Source organism: Diabrotica virgifera, chromosome 2, assembly GCF_917563875.1.
Source record: "Diabrotica virgifera virgifera chromosome 2, PGI_DIABVI_V3a".
Lineage (NCBI taxonomy): Eukaryota > Metazoa > Arthropoda > Insecta > Coleoptera > Chrysomelidae > Diabrotica > Diabrotica virgifera.
In genome coordinates this window covers 170,003,313-170,019,827 of record NC_065444.1, presented here as the reverse complement: position 1 = coordinate 170,019,827, position 16,515 = coordinate 170,003,313, and the positions used below count along the sequence as shown (strand labels likewise).

The window sequence follows — 16,515 nt, the reverse complement described above, 5'->3', positions numbered from 1 at the left end:
AATCACCAAAATATCTGCTGTATACTGCCCTCCCAAGCACAACAATAAAAGAGACAACTATGAGATTTTCTTCAAAACGCTTGGAAACAAATTTATAGCGGGTGGAGATTACAACGCTAAAAACACAGTATGGGGTGCGAGAGTTACAACTACTAAGGGTCGTGAACTACTAACTGCAATGCAGTGCAATAATCTAAACTACCTGTCAACAGGAGAACCCACATATTGGCCTTCGGACCCTTATAAAATACCAGACCTTCTTGATTTCTATATCACAAAAGGAATTGACAGTAAACTAGTCACAGCAAGATCCAGCTTAGACATGTCTTCGGATCACACTCCAGTCCTTATGAACATGTACTCCGATATAACTCAGAATCCAAATCCACCCGCTCTGTGCAATAAAAAGACCAATTGGGATACTTTTCAAGAAGTATTAGATGAAGCAATAAATTTAAAAATACCATTAAAAACACCTGCAGATATTGAATGGGCGATAACTAACCTCATAAAAAATATACAGAAAGCTTCATGGGCAGCAACTCCAAACTACAAACAGTCAACAAGAAAAGAATCCTGCCCTCCAACTATAAAAGAAAAATTTTCAGCTAACAAGAAATTGGCAACAAAACAGAACAGTGAACAATAAAAATAAATTTAATAAAGCAGCAAGGGAACTAAAAAAAATATTACTTGAAGTAAAAAATGATTCTATACAAAGATACTTAGAAGAGCTTACACCAACAGAAGCCACCGACTACTCACTATGGAAAGCCACAAGGAAACTAAAAAGTCCTCAGACACCAATACCACCAGTAAGAAAAAGCAATGGCAAATGGGCAAGAAATAACATAGAGAAGGCAGATGCCTTTGGTGGCTATCTCTCACAAGTCTTTCAACCAAACAGCTTGGAATCAACACCTGAAGAATTGGAGAAAATAAATAGAGTACTAAATGAACCTTACCAAATGGAGCTGCCCATACCGAAATTTAAGTACAATGAAGTTAAGGATGTAATAATGAAAGAAATTAATCCTAAAAAAGCTCCTGGTTATGATCTGATAACGGGTAGGATACTACAAAAATTAACAAAGAAAGGAGTAACGGCAATATTACAAATTTTTAATGCAATAATAAGATTAAATTATTTTCCGCAACAACTGAAAATGGCAGTTATAATTATGATCCCAAAACCAGGAAAAAAACTAGAGGAATTAACATCATATAGGCCAATAAGTTTACTGCCTGTGCTTTCCAAAGTGCTGGAAAAATTAATAATGAAAAGCATCAAGCCAATACTAGATAGCAAAAATCTCATACCAGAACATCAGTTTGGGTTTAGACAAGAACATGGAACCATAGAGCAAGTCCATAGACTAGTAAAACATATCAGCAACGACTTTGAAAATAAACGATATTGCTCAGCAGTGTTTCTTGACATAAGCCAAGCGTTCGATAAAGTCTGGCACAAAGGCCTACTCTGTAAACTAAAAAACCTATTGCCTCATCCGTATTATGAACTTCTAAATTCTTACTTATCTGACAGATTCTTTTCAGTTAAATACCATTCAGGATATTCAGAATTACACCAAATAAAATCAGGAGTACCGCAAGGTAGCGTGTTAGGACCAATGCTGTACCAGCTTTTTACTGCAGATCTACCAACTTCAAGAACTACAATAACAGCAACCTTCGCAGATGACACTGCAATACTCGCCTCACATCATGATCCAGTAACTGCCTCAAGAAACTTACAAGCCAGCCTTAATAATATCCAAGCATGGTTAAAAAAATGGAAAATTCGAGTTAATGAGACCAAATCAACCCATGTTACCTTTACACTAAGAAGAGGTATATGTCCAGCAGTGTTATTAAATAATCAAATGATTACTCAGAGAAATGAAGTCAAATATTTAGGTTTACACCTTGACAGAAGATTAACATGGAGAACACATATATTTACAAAACGAAAACAATTGGGTCTCATACTAAGACAACTTTACTGGCTTATTGGCAGAAAATCACAATTAAATCTCACAAATAAGCTCTTAATATATAAAGCCGTACTGAAGCCAATATGGACGTATGGAATTCAATTATGCGGTACTGCTAGTACTTCAAACCTAGAAATCCTACAAAGATTCCAGAACAAAGTTCTTCGAATTATAGTCAGTGCTCCGTGGTATGTTTCGAACAACATAATAGAAAAAGACCTACAAGTTCAATCCGTAAAAACTGAAGTCACAAAGTACAGTGAAAAATACAAAAACAAAACTAGTGCTCACTCTAATCACTTAGTGCGCGAACTGTTTAATGACAACGATGAAGTGCGTCGACTAAAGCGTTTTAAGCCTACAGACTTATTAAACAGATTTAAATAAAATTAATTAACATTTACCACTACATTATTAACTTTGTTTGTTAATTATATGTTAAAGGAAGCCTCTCACTGGAGAGAATTCCTACATGTCATTTGTTCTTCTGATAATTGTCATAAAATTTACTTATTGTTACGAGTGATAACAAATTGTAAATTAAATGGAGCTTAAAAAAAATATATGTGTATTATATCTCCGATTTCCTCTATGCCATTTCCTATGCCATTTCCTTTTTTCTTAGTTTCACTTATAGTTAATATGTCGACATTCATCTTTCTGATTTCTATTAAGAGTTCCCTGTATTTTGTGTTCCATCCTTGAATATTCCATGTTCCCATCTTGATTCTTCTCTGTTTCTTCTTTTGTTTTGCCTTGCTGACGTTTTCAACTGGACTCTGAAGATCTATAGCAAAATTCCCCCCCCCCCCGTATCCGTTGGGGCTCCCTCTTAGAGAGGTGTGGGTTACCACCCGGGGATATTTTCCGCGACTTTTCATTTTGCCATTTTTTCTTCATATTTCCTTTGGTTTTTACATGTGTTCGGTTGTTTAATCCTGAACGCCATAACCCCCATTTGGAGGGCCTCTTGTTCAGCCGCCCATTCTGGGTCCGTCGCTGTTTGCAGCCGCCCACTCTGGATCAGTCGCTGCATGTTTAATTTTATACGAACCCTAAAATCAGGGGTCGCCACTTCCGCCATACACACCGTACCGAAGATATTCTTCTCCGCCGTGGATACCGTTGTGGTCTTCATCCGTAACCCTGGACAAGGGACCCTAAGCAGGTACTAGTTTCCCGGGTCAGAAAACTCCTGGAATCTGCGGAGGGCAGGGATTGATTCACTTTCCCTGGTAGGACTGTCCAAAAGGAGTTCCTATCCGCTACCCATACGTAAGGTTTACGTAAGCTTTAACGTAAGGTTTACAGCACAAAAAAATTTCTTGTTTTTCACTTCTGCCCTAAATATGCTGCCAAATAAGGCGAATCCTTTTAATAGTGATCAAAAGTTCTCATTCTCTTCCTATTCCGTGAAACACCATTTCGTTCGTAATATGATCTGTCCAAGGTATTTTCAAAGTTCTCGTAAAAAGCAACATATCAAAAGCTTCTAGCTTTCTCAATAAGTCAACATTAACAGTCCAGGCTTCGACACCATACATAAGATAACATTTTACCATCCGATATCGGATTTGCAGATTGAGTCTTTGGTTACTCAGAAATTTCCTCATCCTCAAAAAAGCTGCTCTTAATTGCTCTATTCTTTATCGAATTTCTGATTTCGGATTTAGATCTTTCGTAATCCAGACTCCTAAGTATTTTATTTTGTCCACTTGCTCAATATCGTCATTTTTTATCTGGATCTTGTTACCTTCAACTTTTTTGTAAATAAAAACAAAATCTGTCTTTTCCCTTTTTCATCTTTACTCAGATTTGAGTACCTACCTAAAACTGTCTTTCGGTCCTTTTCCTAGAAGAAAACAAAGTAGATACGTGACCGTGTCCTTTATCTGCTTTCTTCTATATTCGTCGTCTCTGTGCTTATAAATTGTAAAAGCCGGTGATTTAGGATGCTGCCAGAAAGCAGTTTCTTAACAAAAAGTGAATTGGAAACACAAGTGAAAAACATAGTCCCGATCCCCAAAAACTATGATGCGTTCATCAAACTTGTAAAACGAACCTCATGTAAACATATACCCAGAGGGAGTCAACAACATTACATATCTGGTCTGAATGACGAATCAAAAGACATTATGACAAAGTACACCGAAGAATATAGTAATGACCCATTCAGCGAAGTTACGGCAGAGATAGGGGAGAGACTGCAGCAAATACTAAGCGCCTCCAGACAAGAACGGTGGAGTGAGACATTAAGTAAAATGGATATGACGCACAGTAGTAAGCACGCTTGGAATATGATCAAAAAACTTAATGGTGATCCCACAGAGATGAAAGAGCATGTGCAATAACGCCAAATCAGATAGCCCACCAACTGCTTCTGAATGGCAAAGCAAACCATCGTTGCAAAACGCCAAAGATCATATGAACTCAAGACCAGGAAACAACTCTCTTGCGAAACCCATTTACCATCGAAGAGCTCAAAAATGGTATTTACTGTATGAAAAATGGAAAATCACCTGGTGTGGACGAAATCCTAACAAAGCAGATAAAACACTTCGGGGAAAAGCGAGACAATGGGTGCTCGATCTATTTAACATCTGTCGCTCTACCTACCAGATTCCAAAACTGTGGCGTAAATCAAAAGTAGTAGCCCTTTTGAAACCTGGGAAAGACCCTAAACTACCGGGTAGCTACCGTCCGATATCTCTGCTATGCCATTTGTATAAATTGTATGAACGCCTCATTTTGAACCGCATTCAGGAAAAATTAGATGCAAAACTAATCCCACAACAAGCAGGCTTTAGACTAGGTAAATCAAACAGGCCAAGTGTTGAACCTAACAGAGTACATAGAGGAGAGATTTGAACAGAAAGAGATAGTGGGAGTAGCCTTGATAGACCTCACAGCGGCCTATGATACGATAAACCACAGAACCTTGCTAACTAATATCTATAACACTGTGCTTGACTATGACCTGGTAAATATCATTAGATCACTATTGTGTAATAGACGCTTCTACGTTGTGCTAAATGGAAAGAAGAGCAGATGGAGAACCTAAAAAATAGCCTACCTCAAGGAAGCGTTCTGGCGCCGTCCCTATTTAACATCTACACCAACGACCAACCAATGCACCCTCAGACTGAGAGTTTTGTTTACGCTGACGACCTTGGTATCGCCGTAAAGGGGAAAACACTCACACGAGTGGAGTCGACAATGGAAGAGGCTTTAAGCATGATGTCGACTTACTACAAACAAAACACATTAAAACCAAACCCTACAAAAACCCAAGTATGTGCATTCCATCTCAACACTCAACAAGCATCTGGCGCATGTAAAACTGAATGTTTCTTGGGATGGACAACGCTTGGAACATACTGATAGGCCCAAATATCTTGGAGTGCTACTAGACCGGTCACTAACGTATAAATTCCACTGTCAGAGCACAAGACAAAAGGTTTCTACGAGAAACAACCTTCTCCGGAAACTTGTAGGGAGCAAGTGGGGTGCAAACCCCCAGGTCTTAAAGTCAACAGCTGAGGCCTTATGTTTCTCAACAGAGGAATATGCTTGTCCCGTTTGGGGTAGATCTAGACACGCCCAACAAGTCACCATGGCGTTAAATGAAATATGTAGAATAATGATTGGTTGCATGAAGCCTACCCCTCTACCCCTACTGTACCGGACAGTTGGATTCGCATCACCAGACGACCGTAGATGTGCCTCACAATATGTGGAGAAGTTCAGGCAAACTTTCGATGAAAGGCACCAATTATATGGGTTTGACGAACCGCCAGGAACCAACCGACTTAAATCAAGGAAAAGGTTTATGAGAAATGTCAGCGTTGAACCACCCAAACTGTTCCCGCTACATCCAGAACGACCTAATGGAATGAACCTGGACTGGAAAACCTGGCGGACACTCAACCGCATACGCACAGGTGTTGCCCCTGTAAAACAGAACCTCAATAAATGTGGCATCAAGACAGATAACGACGCACTTTGTGAATGTGGGGAAATACAGAACGTGGAGCACCTGAGAGTATGCAGACTTTGCCCATCACAGTGCACTCTCGATGATTTATGGCTCGCAAATACAAAGGGTGTAGACGTGGCCCGATATTGGGCAGAAAAACTGTAGTCGGATTCAGACACGAAAAATAAAGTTAAAAAAAGTCTTAGATTTAAAATATTGTTTATTATTTTTATTTCAGTTATTTTAATTCTTTAATTATAGCAAACTTTATATTTGGGGCTTTTCGTCTTCCTCGTTTTACGAGAGATGTCGCTGATTTGCGTCCCAAAAGTGGAATTATTGCGTTCGCGGTAATTTCTCTTAAATAAAGTAGTTCTATAGTATTTCATTCAGAGTTGTGACTACATAGCTCCATTGATAAAGCCTGAGAGACAGAAATAGCTATCTGGAGATTGTGGTCCAACTCTGAATCAAATAAAAACAAAAACTGGCTTTTCCCTTTTTTAACTTTTTTAACTTAAACGGGACACAGTATATATTTTTGCCGATTTTAAAAGATCTTATTATTCCTCAGAAGTAAAGTGAGAAATATTTCACATGTTTATTTTAATAAGTTAAAGAGGGTGAAAAACTAAGAGAAAATGTAGAGTGATTTTTAATTTCAAATATCTCATTCAAAAGAAACTTTTTATTTATTCTAAGGGACTTTTGGCCCTCGGTAATAATTTAGTCCTTTATTCTGCGTTTAAATTTTTTAAAAATATTTATTAGTTTTTTCAGGATTCGAAAAAAATGGACACTATGTCAGTGGTGATATTTTCCAAATCGAATATTCGCTATCTTTGTCATACAACCCACTGAGTCAAATAGAATATGATGACAAGACAGTGACAGTTTTAAATATTTGACATGGCATCGGGAATATTTCGAGTTGTTGATTAAATAATATTGATAGTGTATTAAATACACTATCAATATTATTTAATCAACAACTCGAAATATTCCCGATGCCATGTCAAATTAAGATAAATAATTGATTTAAGACGTGAACTTAATAAAAAGTTATTTATTGTTTATTATTTATGGAAGATCCAAGCAGAGAATACATCCGGATATATTCTGTGATCCAAGTATTTTGTTGTCAAAGATGTTCAAAATTGTAAGCGTTCCATAGTAACAATATATTATTAAAAAATTACTTGAACACTTTTCCTCTTTTCTCGATTGAGTATTAGTTTTTGTTGTACATATAAATTATTACAATCACTGAATACATAGTTAGTGAAAAAATTATCACATTTATTAACTGAATTAATAATTTGCAATTATACGAAAAACAGTTATCCAAGATCATTCAAAAGCCATCTCTTTAAAGTTAATGATGACATTGTCAAGTAGAATGACATTCTAATAATGTTTACATATCGATACCAGTGTGAATTTTACTACACGTAATTTGCCGTGTAAAGACAGAAAAAGTAGGGATAACCGTAAAATATTTGCGAATTATGTACCGATGGCTTTAAGGGGAAAGAAACAAAATGCAAAATTTTGACGCCTGTCAAAATTTTCAATGTATTTTGTAACGAGGTCGTTGCGTTGTTGCTCCAGGTAACTAAATCAGTCAAGGAAAAGAGTTCGCTTTTTAAGACATTTTTATTTGGAACCAAAACATACAAAAGATAAGATAATTAGCCTTAATTAATCATTAATTTCGTTAATAAAATATATTTTTCTACAACTGTGTTAAAAATGAAATTTTTAGCACTCCATACGAGCGTTAAAAATGCTACTTTAAGGCACTAGTGCTTTAAAATTTTTAAGGCACTGCAGTTCGTATTGACCGTATAGACAATTTTGATGTTATGTCAAAAAAATATAGAAATGGAATGTCAGTCAAGTTCAAGTAAAAGTTTTTATAGATATTGTCCTGTAATTACGTTTGTAGAAAATATATTGTATCATATGCGTGTTAAAAAGTACATTTTTAAGGCACTCATGTGAATTGCAGAACTCGCTTTCGCTCATTCTGCAAACTTTCACATGCGTGCCTTAAACGTGTACTTTTAACACTTATATCATAAATAACTTTTATGTATAATTTACGTATCGAGCTGTCTGTTCGGGCCGATCGATATGACGGTATTTTGTACATGAATGAATGATTTTGAGGATCGCGTGAAATAGGAATTGCTTTTATTAATACGACATGAATGTATAAGGAAAGGGAAGAAAGGGAATCTCGCTCAGCTCGCCAGATGAAAAGATATATTAGGGATATACGATCACCGCTCGTATAAGTAGAGGTAAAAGGATAGGTAAGAGGAAAACTGTCTGATCCGCTCAGCTCGCCAAAACGACAGCGGAAAATGGTGGGGAAATACTACCTACATAAACTTACCTCTTATACCTCGCTGTTGTTTATTATTCTTCGATCAACGCTCCAAGAATAATAATCAACTAGGCTTTTCGATCCGACTTTTTATCGTCCAAGACGGTTCAAAAACACGTTTTACTTAATTCATTGGCGTACTCTAGAAGATAAAATTAAATTATCGTCACAATTTTAAATGTAATCATTTTTTTCGAATCCTGAGAAATCTAATAAGTATTTTTGAAAAATTTAAACGCAGAATGAAAGATTACTTTATTACCGAGGGCCGAAAGTCGCTTAGAGTGAATAAAAAGTTTCTTTTGAATGAGATATTTGAAATTAAAATTCTCACTAAATTTTCTCCTAGTTTCTCACCCCTGTAACTTAGTAATATAAACATTATAGAAGTTTTCAGGGACTTTCGGCCCTCGGTAATAACGTACCTAATCTTTCATTCTGCGTTTAAATTTTTCAAAAATACTTATTAGTTTTCTCATGATACGAAAAAATTAATCCCATTTAAATAGCATTGGAGCCGAAAGTTCGTACCGATCCCCTTAAAGAATAGGTAATGATAATAATAAATAAAATAGATAATTATAAAAATTATATTTATATTATTTAGTATAATTAAATTTATATTTATCTTATCTCAAATATTGTTGATATTGTGTTAAGTCGAAATTTTTTATTACATCGGGATTCAGAATTTCATCTATTACTTTGTTTACACCATCTACAACTTTATTGGATGCATTTTTTACTATGGCTTCAATAAAACCTTGAAGAATTGGATGGAGCGCTGTGGTGACAAATTGTGACATGATATTTAGAATGACATCTGACAGGTGTCCGTCGAACTTTACGGTGATATGTCTAAAATTAAAAATATATAGATAAACTCTTTACATAATTGTGATTAGAATATATTATATAGATTAGAGCTTTACACAATTGGATTGAAATATTTCTTATTGCGAAACAACTAAATGTAGTCCTTGGCAATAACAGATGTTTGAATGCCTTAAGGAGGGGAGGGAGGAGGTATGGTTTGAAATTTTCGATTTTTTTATTATTGAATTTTTATTTAGATCAAAGTGCATAACTACAAGAACACTCTCTGAAAATTTCAGATAGATCGGAGTAAAACTACCAGGATACTTCGTGAGGTAACGCTGTCGAGATGTGTTTGGTTTTATGCTTATCTTTTTAACAATACTAATAGTCTGGGCTAATTAGCAAAATATAAGGAAAAGTTATTTATCAGCAATTTTATTGCTGCAAATCGAATCTTATGATTGTATATATTATTAATATAGGTATGCAAAGTCCGCAGATAGTGTGCTACTTTTTTTAAAACAAAATGGCGCCCAAAAATCGTGTTTTTTTCAATTTTTGCTCTATAACTCCAAAGATTTTAATTTTACGCCAAAAACACTCAAATAAAAATTCACCGTAATTAAATTCTGCATAGAGACATGTTTTTCCCGATTTATTTCGACGAAAATTTTCCCCGAAAAATGCATGTTTTTCCAACAAAATCTTTAATTTTCAACTAAAATTTTAGATAACTAATTGTTTATCAATAATTAAATAACTTAGTAATATAAAAGCTCTTTTCGTATAGATTATAGTTCCAGTAGCCAATGGAAATCGAATGAACAGTTTAGCAACAATTGAATTGTTAATTAAAAATTTACGGTCGCTATAATTACCACAATAATTATGATACACAAGAATAGCTATGATTTTTGTATAAGAAGACAATGTACCTGTTTAATGTACACCTGGTTCCAAAAAAAACTGATACGACTCTTGACGCGTATTTTGTAGAAAATTGAGCAGTGTATTTTGAAGGATAAATACTTAATATTTACATACTGTCAATGTCACTGCCAAATCTTAAAATTTGTCAGATAGCTTATTCTGTTCCACGGTTATTAGACTTTATTATTAATCTTTATTATTAATCCCTTCTCCGCAACTGAGGGTATCTTATCAACTGTATTGTTTTTAAACAATAGATGATAAAATAAAAATATTGACAGTTCAAAAATGTGAACATTATTGCATTGTGTGTGGCCTAAGTTTGGGCTGAAAACTGAAATGTATTACATTTTTACAAAATTTTGGAATATGTTTAATTACGTAGACCAATTTTAACAGTTGTTTTCAATACATATTCCAATCATCTACAAATAGTTTCTAATGTCTTTTGATGTCAAATAATTAGGGAAGCTGGAATTCAACAGTTTAGAATTTTACATTGAGTTAATGCAAAATTGTGACGCATGTCAAAATTCTCAATGTATTTTAATTGTATTCAATTTTTTCGAACCCTGAAAAAACTAATAAATATTTTTGAAAAATTTAAACTCAGAATGAAAGGCTACATTATTACCGAGGGCTGAAAGTCCCTGAAAACTTCTATAATATTTATTTTAATAAGTTACATGGATGAAAATAAAAAAAAGGTGTGATATTTAATTTCAAATATTTCATTCAATAGAAACTGCTTGTTTATTCTAAGGGGCTTTCCGCCCTCGGTAATAATGTAACCTTTCATCCTGCGTTTAAATTTTTCTAAAAGACTTATTAGTTTTTTCATGAATCAGTTGTTTGTTGTTTGTTTATTTTATTATTTGTCTGTCATAATCAATATAATGTCAGATCAATCAAATACACTGCTCAACATGATCAAATCTTACTAAGAGTCGTATCAGTTTTTTTAGGAACCAGCTGTACTTTACAGAAATGCAATTTGACTATTTAAGCGGCATCAGGAATATTTTAAATTATAAACAATTTTTTGGCTTATACACAAATAGAATATCTCGGGAAATATTAAATTAAATCATGAAAACGGAATTAGTAAAAAATTGGCAGGATGCTTCTTTTAAAAGAAAAAACATTTAATTGTGATAAGTGGTTCCTGAGATACAACCGGTCAAAGTTGACCGGCATTTACGGCAAAGATATAAACAATAGGACCATAATTTTTGAACCATCACCTTTTTATTTTTATCCTCTTTCCCCACACCAATTTTTATATCTTTAAAGTACTCATAACATATATTATTAAAATAAAAACTATCGATATTACGAGTGAAAATTGCCAAAATAGCAAAATTCCAATCAAAAATTAGGTTGGAGAAAATGTAATCTCAAAGTTCAAAATCGGTATAGGTACATTAAATAAATGCATTTTCTCGGCTTCACATTAAAAAGATACAGTGTCTTTTTATTAAAAAATCATAGTTATTCTTATGTATCATAATTATTGTGGTTATTATAGCGACCGTAAATTTTTAATTAACAATTTAATTGTTGCTAAACTGTTCATTTAATTTCCATCGGCTTCCGGAATTATAATCTATACGAAAAGAACTTTTATATTAGCAAGGTGTTTAATTATTCATAAACAATTACTTATCTAAAATTTTTGTTGAAAATGAAAGATCTTGTTGGAAAAACCGGCATTTTTGGGGGAAAATTTTCGTCGAAGTAAATCGGAAAAAACAAATCTCTATGCAGAGATTAATTACGGTGAATTTTTATTTGGGTGTTTTTGGTGTAAAGTTAAAATCTTTAGAGTTATAGAGCAAAAATTGAAAAAACACGATTTTTGGGCGCCATTTTGTTTATAAAAAAAGTAGCACACTATCTGCGGACTTTGCATACCTATATTATTAATATATACAATCATATCCAGCAATAAAATTGGTGGTAAATAACTTTTTCCAAAAATGGCCTATTCTCCGATAATCTGCTCAGACTATAAATGATATGTTGATTTTCACCCTTTTGCTACCAAGAATTTCGCTTTTTTGACTTCCGAGTGATACCAAGAACTCAAAAATCGGTAAACATTAAAAACTCTACAGCTTTACCTCTAAAACTCATAAGCTAATAAAATCTTTTTGAATTATTTATTTCACATAATCTGGTGATGTGTTCTGATGTCCACCGCAAAATCCATTTTTTAGGTGTAAAAATTGGCCATCGTTGGCTAATTTTTCAATATTTTTCCTTGAAATCTGTTTTTAATACTCTTTGAATTGTACTGGTATGCTTATTTTATTTAGAAATAAAATAGTTGTACCATAGTTAAAAAAATCACAAAAATGTGCTTGAAATGTCGATTTCAAACCATACCCTCCCCATAAGAGGGCTACATCAGCACGTGATCAAGACGGATAACGCATTCCAAGATTGCAGCTTTAATTTTGAATATTTTGTTAAGTTATTTGGCAAATATATACGTAATATATCTAGTAAAGAACGGCGGTACGGAGCACAATTTGAGAAATATGAAATTACTCTATAATTAAATAAAATATTACAATAACAAGTCTGTACCGCCATTAAGAAAAACAAAAAAATTATAAAAAATGTATAAACATTTTCAATTTCTTTGCAACACGAAAATGCAGCAGCTGCATAATACTCTGGTTAAATCGGAGAGTGCAGGAAGAGTCTATACCGGTTTCGGAGGTTTTGCCCCTCATAAGTAGTCCCATATCCTCTTCGATATCTCCAGGTATCACACTTTGGGCCTTTCCGAATTGCAAAGAAAGAAATGTCACGGATGAACTAGAGCCATCTACCGAAAAACAAAGTAAGTTATCAATCGAAGTAGCACAGAAAACGACAATAAATATCGTTCTCATACCACCAGATTGACAACAGGTGGAATACTTTCTTTGGTTACAACCTCCCGAGATTTTCAAAAATTATAAATCATACAGGATACCGAGGAAATTAAGATGAGAGAATTTTAAATAATTCACAACTCATCTGCTCAGCGTGGTAAAAGTTCCATCAAGAAAGATTCCTTAATACTCCTACAAAAGAGTAAATGAATTAAAAATGTATAAACCATTGATATAAAAACACACAGGATAGAACCTATGAGCAAAATTCTGGCGTCCAAAGTAGCCGATAAAAAGTAGCCGCTAACTTGACATAACAATGGCCGACTCTTGGTTTCCGGAATAATTTCTTGATTTACCAACAGGAATGCATTAAATTATTGACTTAATATTTCCTTAATATACAGGGTGTAACAAAAATACAGGTCATAAATTTAATCACATGTTCTGGGACCAAAAATAGTTCGATTGAACCTAACTTACCTTAGTACAAATGTGCACACAAAAAAAGTTATAGCCCTTTGAAGTTACAAAATGAAAAACGATTTTTTCCAATATATCAAAAACTATTAGAGATCTTTTATTAAAAATAGACATGTGGCATTCTTATGGTAGTAGTATCTTAAGAAAAAATTATAGTGAAATTTGGACACCCCATAAAAATTTTATGGGGGTCTTGTTCCTTTAAACCCCCCCAAACTTTTGTGTACGTTCCAATTTAATTATTATTGTAGTACCATTAGTTAAACACACTATTTTAAAAACTTTTTTGCCTCTTAGTACTTTTTCGAAAAGTCAGTTTTTATCGAGATATTTTGAATATTTGTCAAATCCACCACATATTTGTATATGGCTAAGTACGATTATGGAGACTTGGTAATAATATGAAAATTTATTTATGATTTACATTTTTAGGTATATTTTGAACCGTATTAAAAAAGAAGTAATATCTCGATAAAAAGTGCCTTCTCGAAAAAATACAAAGAGGCAAAAAAAGTTTTAAAAACACTGTGTTTAACTAATGGTACCGCAGTAAAAGTTTAATTGGAACATACACAAACATTTGGGGGGTTTAAAAGAACAAAACCCCCATAAAATTTTTATGTAAACATATTAAAAAAGAAGCCGCAACTCGATAAAAAGTGCCTTCTCGAAAAAATACAAAGAGGCAAAAAAAGTTTTAAAAACACTGTGTTTAACTAATGGTACCGCAGTAAAAGTTTAATTGGAACATACACAAACATTTGGGGGGTTTAAAAGAACAAAACCCCCATAAAATTTTTATGTAAACATATTAAAAAATAAGCCGCAACTCGATAAAAACTGCCTTATCGAAAAAATACTAAGAGGCAAAAAAGTTTTAGAAATATTGAATTTAACGATTAGTACCACAATAATAATTTAATTGGAACGTACACAAAAGTTTGGGGGGGTTTAAGGGAACAAAACCCCCATAAAATTTTTATGGGGTGCACAAATTTCACTATAATTCTTTTTTAAGATGTTCCTGCCATAAGAATGCCACATGTCCACTTTCAATAAAAAATCTCTAATAGCTTTCGATATATTCGAAAAAATCGATTTTTATTTTGTAACTTCAAAGGGCTCTAACTTTTTTTATGTGCATATTTGTACTAAGGTAAATTAGGTTCATTCGAATTATTTTTGGTCTCAGAATATGTGATTTAATTTATGACCTGTATTTTCGTTACACCCTGTATAATGTTACCTGTTTTACAATGTATTTTACATTAAAATATGTCACCAAATAAAATATTTATTATTTATTAACCACAAAAACACCTGTCAACGCCAACTTCACGTCAGAAATTGTAAACAGTATGTGACGTCAGTTCCGTCGCAGATCAGATGCATGTAAAATTATACACAGTTAGACCGCTTGGTATAAACATTTTCAATTTCTTTGCACACGAAAATGCAGTTGCTGCATAGTACTCTGGTTAAATCCAGGTGTAATAAAATCAGGAGGTGTAGCCAAAGAAACTATTCCACCTGTTGTCAATCTGGTGGTATGGGAACGATATTTATTGTCGTTTTCTGTGCTACTTCGATTGATAACTTACTTTGTTAAAAAATATATCATCATCATCATCATAAGTGGCTCGACAATACGTTGTGGATCTTGGCCTGCTCACAAAGAAGTCGCCACTCCTGTCGATTCCTGGCAACTTCCCTCCATCTTCTGACATCCTAGCAATGTGTCCAGCCCATCTAAGTCTCTGCCCTTTAACGAATTTCACAATATCTGGATCGGTGTATAACTGATACAGTTCTAAGTTGTATCTTCGACGCCATAGCCCATTTTCATTTACTGCCCCAAAAATCTTTCTAAGAATTTTTCTCTCAAAAATACCAAGAAGTCTTTCATCACTTTGAGCTGGGGTCCACGTTTCAGCTCCATATATCAAAACCGATCTTATTAAGGTCTTGTATATATTGAGCTTTACTGTACGTTTTATATTTTTATTTTTTAAATGTTTATGGAGACCGTTAACAGTTCTGTTTGCTATTGCTATGTGTCTTTTTATTTCATCGCTTGTCGTGTTTATTGAGTTTACTAGCGATCCAAGATATGTGAATTCCTTGACTTGCTCAAAGGTGTGATTGTTAATTTGAATTCTCTGTTGGATATTTCGGGAGTTTTTAGAAACCAACATGTATTTGGTTTTTTCCTCGTTTACCACAAGTCCTAATTCACTTGCCGCGTCCGCAAGCCTTGTAAAACACTGCACCATGTCTCCCAAACTTCTGCCCACTATAACTATATCGTCAGCGAATGCGAGAATTTGCTTCGATCTATTTAAAACACAGTGAACTCTCCCTTGAACGGACAGTAGTCGTTCCTCGTAAAGTGTCCGTTTAAAGGAGGTGTCCGTTGAAGAGAAAAAAATATGTTAACTTAAATGTTTTAAAAATAAGTGCATTTATGTATATATAAAAAGAGATACTAGGTTTATTATTACATAACACAAGTTGTGGATGACCACCCAGCATTGTCTATGAAGATTAAATATTGAACTTTTCGATTTTCTCTCTGCATTCTTCTATCAAAATAATATATTGGTACAAAATAGAATTGTGATCCTATCTTTAGAAGCTTTGCTTCCAATGCCCCTTTCTCCTTTCAGGGTATAAGTTTTCTTGGGTAATGCTCTAAACTCTAAAAAATAATCCCGTCTTATCTGCGTTAATAATAGGTTTGTTCCAACACAACGAACACCGTCCATGTAACGATCACCGTCCTGCGCAGTAAACAAAATAACCCATGGAGCGCACGATATATAGACACAGAATGCATGGAACGTATTATTTTATAGGAACGTGATCGTTACATGATGGTTCTTCGTTGTGTTGGAACAAAACTTAACGCTTAGTTCCCTTGCAACTTTTAATGCCTTTTCTTGAATAATTTTTCCAGAAGCAGGAATATTTTTAGACCGCACTTCACAAAACCAATCGAAAACAATTATTTATAGGTCTAATGCAGTACCATCGGTT

General features: G+C 34.0%; 1 protein-coding gene across 2 annotated transcripts in view; it reads right to left on the bottom strand.

Moving 5' to 3' along the window:
- Positions 1 to 8,938: 8,938 nt before the first annotated feature.
- Positions 8,939 to 16,515, bottom strand: part of LOC114333559 (uncharacterized) — a 58,074-nt gene continuing 50,497 nt past the window's right edge. For both annotated transcript variants that reach the window (XM_028283449.2, XM_028283448.2), the window contains one exon: positions 8,939 to 9,220. In XM_028283449.2, the coding sequence (XP_028139250.1) occupies positions 8,992 to 9,220 (229 nt within the window). In that variant the 3' untranslated portion in view covers positions 8,939 to 8,991. The remainder of the gene's footprint in view (positions 9,221 to 16,515) is intronic.